Raw genomic sequence first — 23,939 nt, 5'->3', positions numbered from 1 at the left:
GCATACAGTATACAGCATACATACAGCATACAGCATACATACAGCAGCAACAGCATACATACAGCAGCAACAGCATACAGCATACATACAGCATACAGCATACAGCATACATACAGCAGCAACAGCATACAGCATACAGCATACATACAGCAGCAACAGCATACAGCATACATACAGCATACAGCATACATACAGCATACATACAGCAGCAACAGCATACATACAGCATACAGCATACATACAGCAGCAACAGCATACAGCATACAGCATACATACAGCAGCAACAGCAGCAACAGCATACAGCATACGTACAGCAGCAACAGCATACAGCATACATACAGCATACATACAGCAGCAACAGTATACAGCATACATACAGCATACAGCATACATACAGCAGCAACAGCATACAGCATACATACAGCATACATACAGCAGCAACAGTATACAGCATACATACAGCATACAGCATACATACAGCAGCAACAGCATACAGCACACAGCATACATACAGCAGCAACAGCATACATACAGCATACAGCATACATACAGCAGCAACAGCATACATACAGCAGCAACAGCATACAGCACACAGCATACATACAGCAGCAACAGCATACATACAGCATACATACAGCATACAGCATACATACAGCAGCAACAGCATACAGCATACAGCATACATACAGCAGCAACAGCATACATACAGCAGCAACAGCATACAGCATACATACAGCATACAGCATACATACAGCATACAGCATACATACAGCATACAGCATACATACAGCATACATACAGCAGCAACAGCATACAGCATACATACAGCAGCAACAGCATACATACAGCAGCAACAGCATACATACACCAGCAACAGCATACAGCATACATACAGCATACAGCATACATACAGCATACATACAGCAGCAACAGCATACAGCATACATACAGCATACATACAGCAGCAACAGCATACATACAGCATACATACAGCAGCAACAGCATACAGCATACATACAGCAGCAACAGCATACAGCACACAGCATACATACAGCATACAGCATACATACAGCAGCAACAGCATACAGCATACATACAGCAGCAACAGCATACATACAGCAGCAACAGCATACAGCATACATACAGCATACAGCATACATACAGCAGCAACAGCATACATACAGCATACATACAGCAGCAACAGCATACATACAGCAGCAACAGCATACAGCATACATACAGCAGCAACAGCATACAGCATACATACAGCATACAGCATACATACAGCAGCAACAGCAGCAACAGCATACAGCATACGTACAGCAGCAACAGCATACAGCATACATACAGCAGCAACAGCATACAGCATACATACAGCATACATACAGCAGCAACAGTATACAGCATACATACAGCATACAGCATACATACAGCAGCAACAGCATACAGCATACATACAGCATACATACAGCAGCAACATTATACAGCATACATACAGCATACAGCATACATACAGCAGCAACAGCATACAGCACACAGCATACATACAGCAGCAACAGCATACATACAGCATACAGCATACATACAGCAGCAACAGCATACATACAGCAGCAACAGCATACAGCACACAGCATACATACAGCAGCAACAGCATACATACAGCATACATACAGCATACAGCATACATACAGCAGCAACAGCATACAGCATACAGCATACATACAGCAGCAACAGCATACATACAGCAGCAACAGCATACAGCATACATACAGCATACAGCATACATACAGCATACAGCATACAGCATACATACAGCATACAGCATACATACAGCATACATACAGCAGCAACAGCATACAGCATACATACAGCAGCAACAGCATACATACAGCAGCAACAGCATACATACACCAGCAACAGCATACAGCATACATACAGCATACAGCATACATACAGCATACATACAGCAGCAACAGCATACAGCATACATACAGCATACATACAGCAGCAACAGCATACATACAGCATACATACAGCAGCAACAGCATACAGCATACATACAGCAGCAACAGCATACAGCACACAGCATACATACAGCATACAGCATACATACAGCAGCAACAGCATACAGCATACATACAGCAGCAACAGCATACATACAGCATACATACAGCATACAGCATACATACAGCAGCAACAGCATACAGCATACATACAGCATACAGCATACATACAGCAGCAACAGCATACATACAGCATACATACAGCAGCAACAGCATACAGCATACATACAGCAGCAACAGCATACAGCATACATACAGCAGCAACAGCATACATACAGCATACATACAGCATACAGCATACATACAGCATACAGCATACATACAGCAGCAACAGCATACAGCATACATACAGCATACAGCATACAGCATACATACAGCAGCAACAGCATACAGCATACATACAGCATACAGCATACATACAGCAGCAACAGCATACAGCATACATACAGCAGCAACAGCATACAGCATACATACAGCAGCAACAGCATACAGCATACAGCATACATACAGCAGCAACAGCATACATACAGCAGCAACAGCATACAGCATACATACAGCATACATACAGCATACAGCATACATACAGCAGCAACAGCATACAGCATACATACAGCATACAGCATACATACAGCATACATACAGCAGCAACAGCATACAGCACACAGCATACATACAGCAGCAACAGCATACAGCATACATACAGCAAACATACAGCAGCAACAGCATACAGCATACATACAGCATACATACAGCATACAGCATACATACAGCAGCAACAGCATACAGCATACATACAGCATACATACAGCAGCAACAGCATACAGCATACATACAGCATACATACAGCAGTAACATGTATGTACAATACAATACAAAAGTCTTGGCATCCCATGTTTTTTTTTTTAGTACAAACTTTGTTATAGATGTTTATTTTCTGACTTCTACATTATTGATTCAGTACAAAAACATTTTAGATTCCAAACATTAGTTTTCCTGCACAAAATGAAATTTTCCAGAAAAATGTTTGTATGTCAGTAAAGAAAGCAGCAGATTCCATAAGAGACACTTTTCAGATAAAAACAGAATGAAGGCTGCTGGGTTTCGCTGCAGAAATAAGAAGCGAGTCGACAGTCAAAGTCTCCAGAAGAACTGTGGCTGCTTCTGCAAGATGCTCAGTAACACTTCCAGCTCATTTCCTTATAAAACTGCACACACTGCACCTGAGAATACAGATTTTTTTTTTTTTTAAGTGAAGAATCGTCACACCAAATATTGACTTTGTTTCATTTATTACTGTTTACTGCTCTTTATAGTGTTTTTTTAATGTAGTAATATTTAATTTAATTATTTTTGAAGGTGTCTTTACTCTACAGCATTTCTTTACACGTGCCTGAGACCTTTGCACAGTACTAAAGAGAAGACTATCCTGAATGAACAACTGACTATTTCCATGAGTTCATTCATGTTTCGATAAGCTGTTTTAAATCATTTGTTATTTAAAAAAAGTGTTAAATAGGTTTGGAAGAATTTATCATTTTAGATGTTATAAATAATGTTGACTGTTTGTGAGAAATATTGAATAAACTGCTGGTGTTTCAGTATCGAACAAAATGTCTCATAAAATATACTTCTGTTAATTAAATCACAAAAAGTGACTTTTTTTTTAAATTAACCAATTTATAAGGTTATAATTTTAATCTCATATGAATATGAAATACAGATTTAATGTTATTTAAAAAAATACACTGGAATTGACTTATATACATGAATATTTAAAAAATAACTTTACATATCAAATTTGTTTGATTGTATAAGTATTTACTAATTCGTGGATTATGTGATCTGCACCATTGGATTTATTAGATTACATTTTATGAGAAAATGATGATTATTTTAAGTGCTGTAACACAAATGACAAAAAAAAAGTGACGCATTTGTTATAAAAAAACAAAATAATAAGATAAAGAACAAAAATCAAGTTAAAAATAATGTCAAGATGTTAATAAAAACTTACCATTATCTTTTAGGGTAAAACCTGAATTGAAAAATTAAACATTTTGTAGGTCAGAAAATCACACTATTTTGAGAATAATCCTTATTTTTTAAATTTCAGATTTTAAATTTATTTATTTATTTCTTTTTAAATTTCAGATAATCTAGTACAGCTGTAACGTTTAGACATTTTATTATGTCAGTAACATACCTAAGTGACTACACACCAAAGGAATGCTCCTTGCACTGAAGTACCAGTCTAGAGGGAGGTGTTGTGTTGTTATAGGAAACTAATCAACGCCGGTGTGGTGTGATGCGACCTAATGTGCAGCAGAGGAGGAGTCTGGTTTATACCTGACGCATGGCTTTGCGTGCGACATTATTGTCCACACACTCACCTGCGTATCTTATGTACATCAAGAAGATTTCAAAGTGACATCCACTAGACAAAACTTCTGTCCATCAGGTTTCTAAGTCGAACTGTAAAATGACGAGCTCCGTCTCTCTTAAAAGACTCCGCCGTCGTCGTGATTGTTGTCATGAACTGCATCTCAAATCGAAAACTCTGACCTTACACTGAGAAGGCTGGGACACAAAACTACTCAGGAGAGTAAAAAAGACTAAAATAACACGCACTCTTCATTTAAATGTGGCTTGTCTGAATGTAACTCCCAGTAACATTTCAAAATGGTAGCACACAAAATCTGTCTTCAACATTTCTAATATTAATTTGTAAAATAGGAACAAAAACGTACAGATTGACATTATAATAGCAAAAGTATTTCACTTTTTTTTCCTTATTTTAGTGTTTTTTTTTTTTTTAGTATTATCTACATTTCTGTGTTTTCCTGCTCTAACACACACACATTTCTAATCAGGAAGTGCTGTTAATTAGCTGATTGGTTGAATCAGGTGTGTTAGAGCAGGTAAAACACTAAAATATGAAGCACAGGGAGTACTTCAGGACCAGGGATGGGAACCTGTGGGCTAGACAAACGTTATTTTAATCAATTAATCTTAAATGCCTTTTTCAAGAAAGCACAGTAGAGAAATTTTAGACCACCATTAGACCTGGCGATGAGCACTCTACTTGTTCATGTCAGGAGCGTGCATGTTGAGAGCTATTACTGAAATGCAACTTAAGATGGCATATAAGCCATATATCCTATATAAAACACATTTATCATGATCAAGGAAAAATATTGGGATAGATATCAGGGTTGATAAAAACTTGTAAAAAAAACAGAACACTATTTCTGAAAATAATTTGTAAAATGTAACTTAAAATGTAAATTTAGCTTGGTATCTCTAGTCAAGATAGAATAGAATCATGGATAGCTCCAAATATCAATCTATTTTGGTACAACAGCTGAAGATGAAGAAAAATTTACCATCCAGCATGATAATGACCTAAGACACAAATCCAAGTCTAAGAAGGGCAACATTTTGGAAAGGCCCAGATCTAGATCCTATTGAAAACCTGCGGAATGACTTCTGCACAGGAGATCCCTTTGCAATTTGATACATCTGTAGCATTTTTGAAGGGAAGCTGGAATAAAATTGCCTAATCAAGATTTGCTAAGTTTGTAGACTCTTACCTAAATGAATGGGTGAAACCTTACTTCCCTGTTTTGCCATTTTGAGTCCATTTTAGTTCCCATCACAATGACTCAAACAGTCAGAGCACTCAATTTGTATAAAAACTCCCTGAATAACCAGGCTTGCTTTCTGAATAGATGACTGATTAACCTTGCCAATGGTGGATCAACCATTTCTTGGATCAACCATGATATGACATCACATTCCCAAGAATAACACAGAACAATAGTGTCGGGATTTGGAGACTGTAAAGGCCACAGCATATGATTTACATCATTTCCATACCCATCAAATCATGGTGGATGGGAGTATTTTCAACCTGGAAGAGACCACTCCCATCAGTATTTAAATGTTTCATCATAGGATAAATGTGTTGAGACAGAAGAATTTGTATTGATTTGCAGTGACTCTTCCCTCTGAGGAGACAAATGGACACAGATCAAACCACAGCATAACAGAGACCCCTGTCTTTAAGTAAATTCATCTGTAAGTAATATGAAAAAAGGTTACTGATGAAATGTCTAGCAACTGATTACGTAATTCACTTCATTCAATTTCATTCTTCATTCATTCACTTTTTTGTTACAATGAACTGAAGTGGACAGCAGAACAAGTGGAAACAAACACTTCGACATTGAATTTGGTGTGTTTGACAGCATCTAGCTCTTTTGACTGGGTTTTAATCGGACTTACTGCCACTCCTTGTGCTCTGCGCCACTCCTTTTTGCCAAACACCTCAATCATCACATAGTACAAGAGGAACAGCTATCAGCTTCTGATAAGCCAGACAATGTGCTGGTCCAGTTTGTCTCCAGAACTGGTCAAGAGAAAAGTTCACTTCCTTATGTAATGAATACTTTGACAACCTTTATTACTTTTCTAAATATTGTAAATATTGTTAATGAATACACTACAGAACTCGAGGCTCCAAAACTGTGTCGACTTATGACAAATGTAAGGCAGTTTATAAGCATTTGGCTACCTGACTAGCTGTTTAGTATGACGGGGCATTTTATTTTTAACTGGATAACAAATCTGACTTTAAATACAGAAGATTTACACTATATAGCCAAAAGTTTGTGGACACCTGACCATCACACTCATATGTGCTTATTGAACATCCCATTCCAGATTTATTCCCCGTGTGTTTGCTGTTATAATGAGCTCCACTCTTCTGGGAAGCTTTCCACTAGATGTTGGAGCGTGGCTGTGGGGATTTGTGTTCATTCAGCTACAAGAGCATTAGTGAGGTCAGGCGCTGATGTTGGGATGTCGAGGAGGTCTGGGGTTCAGTTGGTGTTCCAGTTCATCCCAAAGGTGTTCAGTGGGGTTGAGGTCAGGGCTCTGTGCAGGACACTCGAGTTCTTCCACTCCAACCTTCACACACCATGTCTTCATGGAGCTCGCTTTGTGCACAGGGGCATTGGTGCTTTAACTTTGTAGCAACAGTTTGGAGAAGAACCACATATGGGTTTGATGGTCAGGTTTCCAGATACGTTTAGCCATATAATGTATATTCTTTTGCCTGTTAATGTTCTTTTTAATACATTAACCCTTATGGACATTTGTGGGACACAGAATACATTCCACAATACCAAAATCACACCTTATTCCCTGTATAGAATTTGTCAATTATCATCATTTGCATTTTGTAGGTAATGATGGAGATGGAGTAGCATGTCATTTCAGATACCGGCATTAAAACTTCATAAAAGTAACTTCAAGAAACGTGTAATGTTTTTTTTTTTAAATTGTAAACCCATATGTGAAATTGTGTTGCTTTCTTAAATTAAAAAATCACAAGGAAGGAAAATTTGTTCTCCTTTATTTGTTTACACAGCGATTCTTCATCTTCAACATGCCTTTATGATGGAATACTGTTTATTAAACCCCTTCAATACACTTAATCTCATATGGTTTCATATTCACCACATCTGCTCTCTACATAGAGTATAACATACTTGCATTCTTAAATTTAGTTAGAGCACCTTTTGATCAATAGAAGAATATTTAGGCACAGCAAGGTGGGAATGTCGTTGCTTATATATGATATCTAATATATGATAGAGTCATGTTGGTAGTACTTGACCACTTAAATGTTCTTAATATAGACATCTCTTCAGTTGTAGTTTGTGCTTATAACTGAAAGATCCCTGGTTACTGGTATGAATGTCCAAAAACCAGGGACGTACTTCATAGTGAATTTGCACAAATACAGGACGTGTGCAAATTTATAATGTAAAATATGCGATTTACCTAAACATGTTTGCTTATATTTATGCAAATATTTATGCACAGCTAATGGCACCCGATGGTGGAATATAAAGCTAGAAGTGGAATGCATTGGCTTAGTAGCACTTAGTTATTATTAAATACAGACACATTTTACATGCTGTTAAAGTAGATGTAGTAAAGATGTGACTTTTCCAGCTTCCTTGGAGGTTGTTGTGCTTCGTTTCATTCGGAGAGAGTGTATTATAGGAACTGGACCAATTTATTTTGCTGTAAGCTATTTGTGGTTTAACAGCAGAGAGGTCTCCACACTTCTGATATCACTACTAATAAATATGTCCTTTCAACTTTGGTTTTTTTGGACTATAGACACATTTCAGACAGAAACTGAGGATATAATGTGCGTGTTTCCCAACCATCATTCAGGGGAATTGTGCTTGTAGTGATGGATGTCATCATTTATCCACACAGCAGGCATGTGTGAACTGGACTTCATAGCAAACACTGGTTTTCCATCATCAATCACTGAGGCTGTTTCTCAAGCTGCATTTAAACCACCATCAGACAGACAATTCAGATTATTCAGGAAATATGATTATTGAGTAACTATTGTGTTTTTTCATTATTACATCACTCAAGGGTATTTAGTCTGATTTTTGACAGCCATTAGACTTTATTCTGTGTCTCTGCTTTGCTGGAAATCCCCAAAATAATATCACATTTCTGTCTACTGGTGGATGGAGCTAACACTACAAAGTGCACTTATACTGTATATTGTATGGTGTCCGTGATAAAATGAATAATGAGTGTATAGACGAAGTAAGTTTACTTATAAACTAGTTATGTAATAAATTAAATATTAAACTCACAAAGTAAGTGCAGCTATTAAAAAAAACAAACAAACAAAAAAAAAACTTGGTTTGCGATCGATATATCTGAAGCACATTTTATCTTGCAGTTCGAAAATTTGCCTGGAATTTTATGTAACGTTTTTATTGAGTTTACACGCTACTTATGATCCTCACTGACATTTTTAACATCATGTTATGAGGATGAGCTGTGCACTTGAATCATTTCCATTTGTTTCCACCTGTTGAATTTGGAGGCGCTAACCTGTGTTCATGGCAAATATTTGGATGAATTAAATATTTATTCATTGACGCCCTGTCCTGGCATACCAGCAGTAAGGAAAATAGTCTCTACACGGCTACAATTAGCCATTTCCGCTTACATTTAATCTGACACGCCCTCATCCCTTAATCTGATTCAGTTTGACTATGCAAAGTCAGTATGAGGCATCAGCTTACGCACAGTCATCTGATATCAGTATTTTATCAAAAGTGTAAAACCGTAATGAAGGCATCACTACATTTTATCCTGAGTAACACCTAGTATTGTGCAATTGTGGTCAGATTTTACTTTTTGTTTTTTTTGTAGGATTTTCGAAGCATTTATGGCCAAATACAAAATAATGTCGCTTTGAAACAACCTAATTAGCAACAGTAAAGATGGCAAGCACTGGTTAGAGTGTGTACTCAGTTATGGGTGAGAGTGTGTACTCAGGTGTGTTTGCTGAAAACCTCAATACAATGTTTATCTAGAGCAGCAATTATATTCCAATTATAAATATTTCAATGAATTATGCCTACAACAAAGCTAATAACCTTCTAATTTAACATGAATATTATGCTTCAGTTAAAATTAAAGAAATAATAAGGCAAAAATATCCTATTTATACATTTCACCCCATTTCCCAAATGTAATCAATCAGCAATCAACACTTTTTTTTCCTTCGTATGGCAGAATATCTACTATTTGTGCTGTATATTTGCGGAGTACGCCTGGGAGAGTACACCACTGACAGGATGCCAGTACCGTGCATGTTTAATCATGTACACAGGATACCGAAAGCATACCTTAGTGAATGTGGAAGTGTTATTGTTACCTAGTAATGGCTGGGCAGGCATTACAGCAGGGATAATAATATATACACACAAGTAATATAAAAGTATATATACATAAGTGAATGGTTTCATCATGTGAGCAAATGATCCATAAGTCCACTTATGTTAAAGACTGGACATTCAAGTTGAGGTAGGAGTGTCCGAAGGTGTGTGACATTTGTTTTCAGATGTCTTTTTATTAACACTATTAAATCCACTGTCCCAATGTATACATGGGATCCAGGATGTGCCAGGTACAGGTCATTTAAGGAAAATGTGCATTACTGGCATCATGCCTTGATCGGTCACCCAATTCAAATAAAGTTGCTAGTCAGAAATAACAAAGTGGCAGACTGAGAAGTCCATTTTTAAACAGTAAAAAGTGGCGAGACTGAGATGCAGATGAGTTTCTGGTGTACCTGTATGACCAGGAAGTCGAAATCAGTTATTGATTTCTGGTAAAGTTAATGTCGAGGCCACAATTTGCAGCACAAAATGTGAATATTTGGTGAGTTTACAATGTCTACATACAACAAAATTCTTCACCAAAATGTCTTCTCGTTCAGTGTGAAGTAGTTGGGGCTAATTTTGATCAAGCTCGTGTAAATTTAACCCTCATGAATTACAATAACAAGGCTCCTTTCTCCCACCCAGTTTTTTATTAAAACTATATGTTATATAATAAACAGAAGGAAAAAAACAGAGGTGTGTCTCAGTTATGAACAATTTGGACATTGAAATTAAGTTTTTCTTGTGCAATATCAAATCAAATGAGGATCAATATTAAATCCACTAAGTGCCACTTCTGGTAGCTTTGTAATCACCGGAATATGTCACCCTGAAATGAATATTTTTCAGTAAAAAAAAACTATTGAATGCCATTCAAGGGTAATGAAAAACAAATGATGCAGCAGATGACATTTAGGCACCTTTCTGCACTCGTACATTATCCCCACAGAGCTGGTATGATCGAGAACAAGGCATGATCAAGTCCCGGACAGTCCCTCAGTCAGTTCTGAAATTATGCGTTCAAGCAGTGTGATGTTCTTCCATCTGCAACTGAAGAACTGGAGCTTAATACTAACAGACCAGTGGGTACTGAGCAAACTGTCCACACAGGGGTCTGCCTCACATAGGTACACGACCTGAGCCTAAGCAATTTATACAACTTGCCATATGAATCGTTGGAAGACCAAGATATAAAGTGCATCTTTTGCTTACGACAGCTTTGTTACATCATAGTTTTCATTACTTTATGTCTAGTTTATCATGCACAAAAAAAAGAATATGTTGTTTTTATAAGCTGCTGAATTTGCAATGATTAATGAGACAATTATTAATGTAGATATACTTTGTCAATATAATACATCTCACTTAGATGTTTACTTGAGTGATAGCCATGTTCTCATTTCTATGTCATCGTATTAGGATTTAATATATTTTTATCGCTTTATCAGGGTCTGCATTTCTCTCGTCAGCTCAGTTTACTGTCTGTGGGGTTTTGCATGTCGTGAGTCTCCAGTTTCTTTACAGAAACATTCTAGTAGGTGAACTGGCTATGCTAATTTGCCCTAATTTGCATAAACAATTTTTTTTTTGTGTATGTTGCCCTGCTATTGAGTGGTTAATCAAATACATTTAATAGGAACATTGTGTAAATTCTATTTTTGTCCAAACATTTCATTTAAGGTCTATCTATTAAAATAAAAAAGGGTTTTTTTAACAGCTGGGTACAAATTGTGGCGTGTTTTCTTCTCTACATTATCAGTTTGTTTTGACTCATATCATATTCACACATATGCATCAAGGTGTGTTCTCGTAATGTTTGTCACTAATTGCATATGATATCAAACACACACACACCCAAACTCTCAATAGCAACAAGTAACAAGTCATGTAATGATATACATCTGGAATTTTCCCTCAATTTGCGTAAAATAAGAACTCAAGTAGATGAAGAACATCATTCAAAAGGTGTTATTATCAACATGGTCCCATAGGTGCAAATTTGTGGCAATTAGTATGACTCATTTAGCAGGAAAATACTAAAGCTTAAGGTAATGTTTAGGGATGGGGTTGTCATATTCATTTAAATTTTGTACATTTTGCATGCTGTAAACTTTAAAGCCTTTTCCATTTCACACATGTGCAAACTGTAGTGTGTTTTATCTGACTTTAATTGTTTGTTTGTGACTCATATCACATTCGCACTTATGCATCAGGGTGTGTTATTGTTAGGATAAACACTACTTATGTACGGTATTTGGACGGCACACCTCGAAATGCGTTTCTTTCTGTGTCAACATGCAGATATTTATTACAAAATTAACTCGAAAGCATGTTCCACATCTTTAATCTCTGAACAGATTTCGTGAATTCAGTACCGAAAAACAGTCAAACTATGGAAAGCTATCGAACATAAATTCGATACGTTGCTACAAATGTTATTTCTCAAACAAGACACAATCTTTTTTCTATGTAAATTAAGGTCCAAGTGCTCCCACACAAATAGCACCTCTAGTGGGTAATATGTGTTAGAGTACAGAGGGTACCTACTGTACCTGCTGTACATCTACAGACTGTACCTACTGTACCTGCTGTACATCTACAGACTGTACCTACTGTACCTGCTGTACATCTATAGACTGTACCTACTGTACCTACTGTACATCTACAGAGTGTACCTACTGTACCTACTGCGCATCTATAGAGTGTACCTACTGTACCTACAGTACATCTATAGACTGTACCTACTGTACCTACTGTACATCTACAGACTGTACCTACTGTACCTACTGCGCATCTATAGAGTGTACCTACTGTACCTACAGTACATCTATAGACTGTACCTACTGTACCTACTGTACATCTACAGACTGTACCTACTGTACCTGCTGTACATCTATAGACTGTACCTACTGTACCTGCTGTACATCTACAGACTGTACCTACTGTACCTACAGTACATCTACAGAGTGTACCTACTGTACCTGCTGTACATCTACAGACTGTACCTACTGTACCTGCTGTACATCTACAGAGTGTACCTACTGTACCTACTGCACATCTACAGAGTGTACCTACTGCGCATCTATAGAGTGTACCTACTGTACCTACTGTACATCTACAGAGTGTACCTACTGTACCTACTGTACATCTACAGAGTGTACCTACTGTACCTGCTGTACATCTATAGACTGTACCTACTGTACCTACTGCGCATCTATAGACTGTACCTACTGTACCTGCTGTACATCTACAGACTGTACCTACTATACCTGCTGTACATCTATAGACTGTACCTACTGTACCTACAGTACATCTACAGAGCGTACCTACTGCGCATCTATAGAGTGTACCTACTGTACCTACAGAGTGTACCTACTGTACCTGCTGTATATCTATAGACTGTACCTACTGTACCTACTGTACATCTACAGACTGTACCTACTGTACCTGCTGTACATCTATAGACTGTACCTACTGTACCTGCTGTACATCTATAGACTGTACCTACTGTACCTACTGTACATCTACAGAGTGTACCTACTGTACCTGCTGTACATCTACAGACTGTACCTACTGTACCTGCTGTACATCTACAGAGTGTACCTACTGTACCTACTGCACATCTACAGAGTGTACCTACTGCGCATCTATAGAGTGTACCTACTGTACCTACTGTACATCTACAGAGTGTACCTACTGTACCTACTGTACATCTACAGAGTGTACCTACTGTACCTGCTGTACATCTATAGACTGTACCTACTGTACCTACTGTACATCTATAGACTGTACCTACTGTACCTGCTGTACATCTACAGACTGTACCTACTGTACCTGCTGTACATCTATAGACTGTACCTACTGTACCTACAGTACATCTACAGAGCGTACCTACTGCGCATCTATAGAGTGTACCTACTGTACCTACAGAGTGTACCTACTGTACCTGCTGTATATCTGTAGACTGTACCTACTGTACCTGCTGTACATCTACAGACTGTACCTACTGTACCTACTGTACATCTACAGAGTGTACCTACTGTACCTGCTGTACATCTACAGACTGTACCTACTGTACATCTACAGAGTGTACCTACTGTACCTACGATACATCTACCGAGGTTACCTACTGTACCTAGTGTACATCTATATACTGTACCTACTGTAGATATACTGAGGTTATCTATTGTACCTACTGTACATCTTTCTTCTTGGAATCAGTTAGGGCAATACTCTGTTCTGCCTCAGGGTTAGCCCAGAAGGCCAAACTGGAGAACCCATCAGAATGTAGGACCACTGTAGACCTGATGTTATTTGGGGGTATTTTCAGTACAGCACGTACACTGATTTGGTAGAGTAAATGGCGCTGGTATGAAAGTATCAAGTGCAGTAGTGTGGTCTAGTCCAATTCTATTCATTTTTATTATTTAATGTGATCCCAAAGTGCCGCCGGTGCAGCACCAGGGACAGCGACATGTACCAAAAAATGAACAAACAATAAATGAACCCTGGGGTTGATCGCCACGCATCTGGAACTGTGGAGAAGGGGGAAGAAATGCTGATAGCCAGCGTCAGAGAGAACTGTCAGCTGAACTCTGTGATAGAATATAGGGGTCTGCCGTTATCTGTACTATCTGTATTTATTTAGTGCTCCAAACATTTGTATGTGCATTCATATACAGATTTAAACCACAAGCTGGTGTGGGCGTACTACTGGAGCATAATCGCCATATGTTTATTTAGCTTTTATTTAGTTTCAGTTCAAATACTTGCCAAGGATAGATATTGGGTGGGGCTGGTATCAAGGAAGGGTTGGTTTCATGGTATTCGACACCCAGCCCCAGGAGGAGCTCATTTATACACAATGCGCCATGCATTTTTCTTGAAGAAAACTCTAAACTATCATGTTCTAATTTCTTGGACTGCACACTGGTTTAGAAATAGCTTGAATATGCTGAACTCTTCTGGAAAAAGACATTTTGCTGTCCTGCCCACTTAGAGGGGAGAGTCTGACTCAGTTCCAGACATTTGTAGAATTTCTACAAAGGTGCATTGAAGCTTTTCTGGTGGTTTTTAGTGACCCAACGTCAACTAAAACACTTTATATTGGCTTTCCCTTTGTCACCTCATTAATCTCATTAGTTGTGTAATGTAATGTGAGCAGTGGTGGTTCAATAGCTTATTGAAAAGATTGTGATCTCAATGCAATCTATTTTAATCATTCTGTAAATCAATTTGGCTTTACAAATAAGTATATAAATGAATAAATAAAAGACATCTATTGAGTGTGACTTAAAAAAATGCAACATAATCACACCAAAGTAGGACGCATATTAACAGTTTAACTATACGTGATGCTGCTCGTGGCACTGACAGAACTCTTGTGTTGTTGCCATTTGTTGGTGGAGTCGTCAAATTGAAAGCTTGTATATTACACCGGTGACAGCATGCTGATAAGAAACATACTTCGTATGTGACAGAGCAATGTCGCATTTTGTTCACTTTCCATTTGTGTAATTTTGCTTGTTATAGATAAGACAGATAAGAAAGACTATAGTGTGATTGGGAGGTGAAGGAGCATGATTGATATTTAATCTTTGGTACACTGGTCCACGCCTGTGGTGGCATGAATGTGTGGCGTATGAGTCAAGGTAAATTAGTCAAATACAGCCAAATTGTCATGGAAACCTGCGAATATGTGAATGTGAATATTTAAATATTCAGTCTATTCACTAGAGGAATAAAAGAAATGCAAAATGATGATGTCAGAGAATTTTATCAAAAACATTTTTTGCCATTGTTTAAAAATAAGCACGCATGCTTTGGAAAGGTGTTATATCAATTAAAACATGGTTATTTTTTATTTTTAGATAAAAAATTATACTGGAGTAAAATGTAACCATAAATCATTAGGATGCATGCCACTGAAATTGTGATTAAGTAAGGCGCTGGCTGGCCAGTATAGTGTTGATAAAGGGCCAGGCCTTGGCCCCTCCTTGGCCATCACACCATAGCAGGTGGTATAAAAGCTAATGGTAAGGTAAAAGCTTCTCTCACAAACGTCTGTGGGCCTTCAGGGTATCCACAGATCAGCCATGGGGAAGTACAAAGACAATCCATCATGGACTCTCAGCTGGATCATACTCGTTATTGGAATAAGCTCCACTCAATCAGGTACGATAAGATTTTCATTTTATTTTGATTCTATACGTTCTGCAAAATAACCCAGTACTGAACTAGTTGCTATTTGCTCCATCTCTTAGTGCACACACACACACACACACACACACACTTGGAAATCCTTGAGCATTGGAAGGGGGTTTAATGGATCATTTCCGTCAATATTAGTTATCACTGAGATGAAGATATTCTACTTTATTTGGGATTTTTAACATAAATTTTACATTAATTGTTGTTATAAAACCTAATGCGGCATCCCCTCAGTGTGACGCAATGTGGCTATGGTGAGCTAGTTCTGCTGTTTCTATAGCAAAAAACTCTGCAGCAGAATATAATTCATAAATAGTTTCAATTAAGGATTGTTAAAAGTATATACCTGAATGCATGACCATCACACTGACTCTCTCTTCTCAACAACAGCAGATGGACCAGTCAACGTTACACCACTGACCAAGACCATCTCTGGTGAGTCGCACATCTACATCCACTGGTAGATGATGGGATCTAAGTAAATGTTACACATTTAGATCCAGTGCATGTGCATTGTTGAAACAGGTATACCCTTAAGGGTACGTGTTTGGCACCTGTAGTATAGATCTTTTACTTGAGAACGTGAATGTAGTTTTCCTTTTAAAATTAATTGAAAATAAAGGTTCTGATCCAACTCAGGAAGAGTTTTGATATGAATACAGAATACAGATAATATCATGGTCTTCTAGCCAACGTTTTCCCCAACCATGGGTCAGAAAACCTATCTAGTATTTCCTATTATAAGATTACACTTATACACTAAGATGTTATTTTTTCTCAGTGAATCAAGAGAAGTATTTATAATCCTTTGGAGCAACATATATATATATATATTTTAATTATGCATACATTTTTCATAAAATTTGATCAGGTAACTCTGATCTCACATAAAAATTGATTTGATTGTTTCATTATGTTTATGTGACATAAAAGAACTTGATCATTCAAGATAAGACGTTAAATTAATGACCAAAGTACTAAGCTTTAACCTAACAAATCTAAATGAGCAATAGATTTAATCACATTTAGGTTGTGCTTATGTAATTTGGATACTAAAAGCATTCATTTCTAAGGTAACATCTACCTAATCAATAATAATTTAGAGTGCAGTATTGGGTGTATTACATTTACAGATTGCCTGATTGGATTGGTATTCTTTCTTAAGTATTAAAGTACATCAGGATCAGAATTCCTTTACTTGTCAAATGTAAAATACACAGGAATTTGACCGGACAAAGTAGACGGTTATATTTTATATAGGTCATTTTTATTAAGTCTCTTGTGCCTCTAAACAACAGGACTGAGTCCGGCTCATAACGAACGAGTCTGCAGCACCTGGGGCAATTTCAACTTCAAAACCTTCGATGGAGACTTTTTCCAACTCGTGTCTACGTGTAACTATGTCCTGACGTCACAGTGTTCAAGCAGCTATGAGGATTTCAATATTCAGCTGAGGCGGCAAGTCATCGTTGAAGAGCCCCTGATCAGCAAAATCACCATGAAGCTCGAAGGCACAGTGGTGGAACTTTTCAAAAGCTCCGTCAGTGTAGATGGACACACGTGAGTGACCTTTAACCCTGAAAGAAAGAGACTGGGTGTTTTGAAAGGAATTCTATAATTTGACAATTGTAAATTATAAAATCTATGGAGATGGCCCGGGATAAAATATTGCTAAATATTTGAAATATTTTTTTCCCCACAGGGTCACTCTGCCTTACAGCCATTCTGGTGTCCTTATTGAGATAAACTCCGCTTACATCAAAGTCGTCGCCAAGCTGGGACTCGTGGCCATGTGGAATGGACGTGATGCTTTCATGGTGAGTGTAAATTAAATAAACAGTTACTCGAAATTTACAAGGTCTTACTAAGTTTTTTTTTAGCTTAAGTTAGGGAAATGTACAGGTAACAGAGAAGAGAAGCCTTTAAACTTATAACTCATATGCCTATATTCATACATAATATATAGTATAGTATAGTATAGTATAGTATAGTATAGTATAGTAAGTAGAGGAGTATAAGCAATAACAATTAAAATAGCAGATGGTGTTAATAATCATAGCACACACAGGAAACTCATATTAGATTATAGGTTCAGTGTCAAGTGTGAATCAGACGTGCATATAAATATATATATATATATATACACACACACATATATAACTGTAACTGTAGTCTGCTGAATGCTTTTGTTTTATCGGCTCACTGCCACAGCACCTTGATAATGTAGGGCATGTTTCATGTTAGTTAGATGTGTATGAAGGTAAATGAGGGTGTGTTGTATGCATATGATGTGTAAATAATGAACAAGTGGGCAGCAGCTTGAATCCATGCAGCTGAAACTGATTCATTTTTTGTGCACAAATCACTACTTGGATGTTTGGACATCATACAATTGTTTCATGAATCAGATTCATATTTGTTTATACGTGGTTAATCAAATCTGTCCTTATTTCTATGTAACTTCCATGAATAAGGGCCATTATAGGCTGCACTACCACATGATACTTCATTCTTGATCTTTTGCCATAAATCATGACTCTTAATTTCTGCTTGGTTCACTTTTGTCTACAGGTGGAATTGGACAACAAGTACAAAAATCAGACTTGTGGGCTTTGTGGTGACTTTAATGGAGTCCAGCTCTACAACGAGTTCATCAAAAATGGTTGGTTTTATGCTTTTATTATGAGTCACTATTATGAATGCTTTCTACAGGAACTTTAATGTTAATTATCAGCAATGATTACAAGAAATTTGTCTTGGCATTTGCTCAAAACGACAAAACGAAAATGAAAACGAACAGGATACAACATTAAATTATGCTTGTTTAACATATAAGGCAAGAAATAAAACATGATGAGGCATAGATCATAATTACTAATTAATTAATGCTTGTTTTATGGTTTACATAAAGTAAAGCCAAATAACTGTGTTGTGTTTTTTCCTCAATAAATAAAAGGGGTTGAGATTTCTTCATCAGACTACAGCCAGTTTGCGAAGATGGATGATCCGACTGAGAGCTGCAGTGAATCAGCTCCTCCATCAGATGACACCTGCATGCAGCTGGTAAGACCTGTAATAATAATAATAATAATAATAATAATAATAATAATAATAATGCTCAAATCCAATTAAATGTTCATTAAGCATTTTTATAATATACAGTCATTTTAATTTGATCCTTTTTCTACATTTGCTTTTTTCCGCTTATCCATTTGTTTAATGTTCGCTGTGATTTTCTGAGCTAAACTTTAAAATGTATCTTCCTTCTTCTTCTTCTTCTTCTAAATATTATTATTATTGTTTCCTCCACAGACGTCAGCGTGTGAGCAGTTGTTCTCAGGTCCAGCGTTCAGTGACTGTAACAGCCTCGTCTCTCTCGACTACTTTATCAAAGCCTGTGAGATGGACATGTGCCAGTGCAAAGGCAACTCCAGCAACTTCTGCCTGTGCAGCACCATCTCTGAGTATTCACGCCAGTGTGTGCACGCTGGAGGAAAGCCGGACCAGTGGAGGACAGAGCAGTTCTGCCGTACGTCGAATTAAACAATTACACTACATGCAGAATAATCCCAAATGATGTACTGCTATAGAATTTAGTGGAACCACTGGGACACTCTATTAAATATACTGTATTAATGATAATGATTTATCAGGTTATTTTTATGCATATACTATATATCTGTTTGGTTTTGTTTTACAGCCAAAACATGCCCTTATCCAAACATGGTACATCAAGAGTGTGGGAGCCCTTGCATTAATACCTGCTCCAATCCTGACCGAGCACATGTGTGTGAGGAACACTGCATCGATGGCTGTTTCTGCCCTTCAGGTATCAAAACTGTGTTAACTGTGTCATCATATGTAAAGGATTAATCTGTGGATTATGTCAAGACACCGGCTTTCTTGTAGTCTTGTAATTTCTAGATCACTAGAATCAAAATTTTCCAAATAACCTGATGAACAAATGGGTTGCAGGTATGGTCCTGGATGATCTGACCGGTCGAGGATGCATTGCACAGGATCAGTGCTCCTGCATTCACAATGGCAAAATCTATCACACTGGTCAGAACTTCACGAGCAACTGTAAAGAATGGTGAGGAAGACTCAATGCCTTTGATTGTGGAATCTTCTGAAATTCTGTGTCCTAGAAATATTTAGCAAAAAAAAAATTAAAACACGAATCCTATTTCTTCTCTCGAATGGTGCAAGTGTTTGCCCTATCATCAGGATATCATGATAAAATCCAGATGATTCCAAGGGAGCAAAATTGGTCATGTTCTATGTGGCTTGGAGGGATGGCATAGTCTCTGTCGATTGGTGATACTAGCCAATCGTGAGCATCTTTGCGCTCATGTATGCGGAAGAGGGCAGATAGCACTTTCTTTTGAGAGTGTTACGCTGCCCTGGGATGCGGCATGAGCAGCAATCAGGTCATTTTGAGCTCAAAGTAAAAGAGTAATAACAGGCGTAAGAGGCTCAGTTTCCAGCAGGATCATTACACTGATAAAACTGGATTAGAGGATTTGAAAATAAATGTTACAGTTGCATAGCTATAGAATCTGTAGATATGACCTTGAGTAATGGACCACAGCATGAGTGTTTCCATGCTTTGTTTGTGTTTCATGTATTTTGATCATTATACCTCCTATTTTCCCTGTGTTTAGCACATGTACCTCGAACCAGTGGAGCTGCATAGAGAAAGATTGCCCTGGGACATGCTCTGTAGAGGGTGGATCTCACATCACCACGTTTGATGGAAAAACATACAACTTCCACGGTGACTGTACATACATTCTGTCTGAGGTCAGTGCGCCAGCGTGATATTTCTTATTTGAGTTTATTTATTCAGAATTCATTGCGTTTCATTTGATCCTAGAAACAGGACTGCTTCGGAGATGACTAAAAATGAAGTTCATGTCAAAACCATGAAATTAATAAATCCCATGCTTCTTTCTTCATTACAAAATATGTACCATTTTTCCTTTAACTCGATTTTATTCCAGTTTAGTCATTGCATTATCCAGGTCTCCCCACTTGCACACCAGTTTGGGATGGTGATAAATTCAGAGCCAATTATTCTCCCCACCATGAACAATCCTCTACAACATGACAGGGTAAAACCTTAAATAACTGCACCACCCAGGAGCCCTTTTTTTTTTTTTCCTAAGTGGTCCTTATATTTCTTGTCCATATTGTCTTTTATATCGAGGATTTTCTTCAATTTCTTCGACCACTGATTTTCTTGCGCGTTCATCCTTACCTTCTTTTAACTTGCACAACATTTTAGAGACTGTTATGACTTTTTTCAAATTCTCCAAGAACATATCCAAAATGTCTTTAGTTCAAGAACACGTAAATTCATGTTCTTAATGGACGCTTTCCTTTTTTATTGACTATTTCCTGTACAGTTTCCTATTTCCTTTTATAACACTCATGCGACAGATACAAGTCTTCATTACCATTTGTGGTAAATTGTTTGGAAGCTTACTTTGCCTTCTGTTTTGGTTTCAGCTCTTAGTCATCCTACACCATCTTTGTCATCCAGATGTTATTTCTCTTGTCATTGCCGTTTTTTTATTTGAAATTTGCTTTATTCATTTCCTTTATGTCTTGTACAGTATCCTTAAAAGACCATTTACACCACAGGGTCTTTCTTTAAACTCTTGTGAACTCCTCCTCAGTTCTAATCATCATTTACAAGGCCATATTTTGTACACTTTTCACATTTTTTATCTTGCTGAAACATTAAACACTACTTTTTGCTTTCTTAAAGACATGTTCACTGTCATATCTTGTGTTTTGAAAGTATCATATCAACATAGATGCATTCATATCTATGTCACATCTTTTCTTTTCCTTGACAATCCTGATGGTGTCTAGTGCTGTTGATGTACCAAAAACACTTTGATGCACTTTGCTGGAGTCCTACACCTCTCATAACGTCCCCTAATTTGTGTTGACCTGGACTTCCACTAATCCCCAATTAAAATTTGTCTGAATTTGTCTTTATTGCTTGAGCTTTATACTGTCATGACATTCTTGCAAAATCGACACTTTCTCCGAGAAATTGTGAAATTGAGCCCTATAGCCATTATTATTATTATTATTATTATTATTATTATTATTATTACTATTATTATTATTATTATTGCTGTTGTTGCTGTTGTGAAGGCCTTATTAAATTAAAAATGAACCAAAATGAAGCTCAATTCCAATTTAAAATTAAAATAAAGAAATCAGTTACATCATTACAACATTACATCATTACATTATTGGGGTTTTTTTTTCCTCAGCAAACCAACGGCTCTGAGTTTGTGGTTGTAGGAGACTTGGTGCGTTGTGGTTTGACAACCACTGAAACATGCCTGAAGGCCGTGACCCTGGCTCTGTCTGCCGGAAGGACCGTGAGTAACATTTGCACATTTTAATTAGCTTTATTCCACTTCTACTCTGAGTAGCATGTTCACATTAGTATGCTGTTAGTTCCTGAATAATTCAACAACACAGTGTATAATGTAAGAGTATGTAAGAGTATGGTACATTCTGAGACATAGATGTAGGCACCAAAGTACTTGTGACTTCTAATAGACATAAAAAAGATGCACAAACATGCTAATGCATAATGTGCACGTTTCCCTTCAGGTGTTTAACATCCAGCCTGACGGAAAGGTCTTTCTCAACCGAATCTATTCTCAGCTTCCTCTCTCTACAGGTGAGTAAATATGTAAGAACTGTAAAAAAGATGGACACCTCCAATCTACAGCTAACGCATGTTATGCCACGGTAATGCTATGTTCAATCGACAATCCCGTTTATTCTTTATTCAATTGCAGCTGGTGTGAATATTTTCCGCCCCACCTCGTTTTACATCATCGTCCAGACATCTTTTGGGCTTCAGATGGAGATCCAGCTTGTACCCATCATGCAGGTTTACATAACTGTGGATGTGACCCACAAGCAACAATTACTCGGTGTGTTTATTTAATAAACGCTTATTGCGCAGACAGTGAATGTTCTATGAATTATATGAATGTTTTTTGGTAGTAGTTAATTATAAATATTGGGCAGATGATGAATACCTTAAACTGATTCATATTTTTTTATAGATAATTAAACGCATCAAGGTTAATTTACATGTGGAAATGTACAGTATATAAAACCGATTCTCTGATCTCACATGGTTAGGTCTATGTGGAAACTTTAATGACATCCAAATCGATGATTTCACCACCATGAGTGGATCACGTGAAGGAACCGGTGTTGGTTTTGCAAACAGCTGGAGGACAAGAGCTAACTGTCCTGAAGTAAAGAACACCTTCGAGAACCCCTGCAGTCTCAGTGTGGAAAACGGTATTTCTTTATTTTCAATCGATCTGACTTATAATTTTTTTTTTAAAAAAAGGAAATGAGATACCCTAACTATAACCCTTAATTATTCAGAACTTTATACACCAACTGGAGAATGATCTTTTCTTCTTTCTCATATGCAGTTAGAAGAGTTTTTAGTGCTGGTGTATATTGGAGATAGCGTGTGTGGGTTTTTTTTTTTTTTGCACACTTTAATATTGTGTGATCAAACACACCTGAACAAACACTCCCTTCATGAGATTAAACAAGATTTGTTAAAGTATGTTCAACCCAACAGAATGCAAATATACTAACAGTGGAAAGTAATACTTTACCTAAGTATTATAAGTGTACTCAATTACATTGCCATGAACAAACTCTCTTTTACTTCTTCCATTTTCATTTCCACTTTCCAACAACTCATCACAAGTATTTCTGCGAGTATTTCTGTGCATTTTCACTCTATTTCTTAACTAATATCGAACCAAATTTACTGAAACAGAACTTGAAATGAACACATTAATATACAGTACATCACAAATCT

At 37.2% G+C, this 23,939-nt stretch overlaps 1 protein-coding gene across 1 annotated transcript in view; it reads left to right on the top strand.

The window, feature by feature from the left end:
• Positions 1 to 15,884: 15,884 nt before the first annotated feature.
• Positions 15,885 to 23,939, top strand: part of LOC113523927 (mucin-5AC-like) — a 38,040-nt gene continuing 29,985 nt past the window's right edge. The window contains exons 1-14 of the mRNA XM_053238295.1: positions 15,885 to 16,012; positions 16,439 to 16,483; positions 17,347 to 17,608; positions 17,751 to 17,865; positions 18,620 to 18,710; positions 19,005 to 19,111; positions 19,361 to 19,577; positions 19,749 to 19,877; positions 20,024 to 20,141; positions 20,713 to 20,851; positions 22,342 to 22,452; positions 22,691 to 22,760; positions 22,882 to 23,019; positions 23,234 to 23,398. Coding sequence (XP_053094270.1) covers positions 15,934 to 16,012; positions 16,439 to 16,483; positions 17,347 to 17,608; positions 17,751 to 17,865; positions 18,620 to 18,710; positions 19,005 to 19,111; positions 19,361 to 19,577; positions 19,749 to 19,877; positions 20,024 to 20,141; positions 20,713 to 20,851; positions 22,342 to 22,452; positions 22,691 to 22,760; positions 22,882 to 23,019; positions 23,234 to 23,398 — 1,786 coding nt within the window. The 5' untranslated portion in view covers positions 15,885 to 15,933. The remainder of the gene's footprint in view (positions 16,013 to 16,438; positions 16,484 to 17,346; positions 17,609 to 17,750; positions 17,866 to 18,619; positions 18,711 to 19,004; positions 19,112 to 19,360; positions 19,578 to 19,748; positions 19,878 to 20,023; positions 20,142 to 20,712; positions 20,852 to 22,341; positions 22,453 to 22,690; positions 22,761 to 22,881; positions 23,020 to 23,233; positions 23,399 to 23,939) is intronic.

This window comes from Pangasianodon hypophthalmus, chromosome 11 (assembly GCF_027358585.1).
Source record: "Pangasianodon hypophthalmus isolate fPanHyp1 chromosome 11, fPanHyp1.pri, whole genome shotgun sequence".
Lineage (NCBI taxonomy): Eukaryota > Metazoa > Chordata > Actinopteri > Siluriformes > Pangasiidae > Pangasianodon > Pangasianodon hypophthalmus.
Note: the sequence above shows the minus strand (reverse complement) of the source record. Positions and strands in the feature narration are given on the sequence as shown.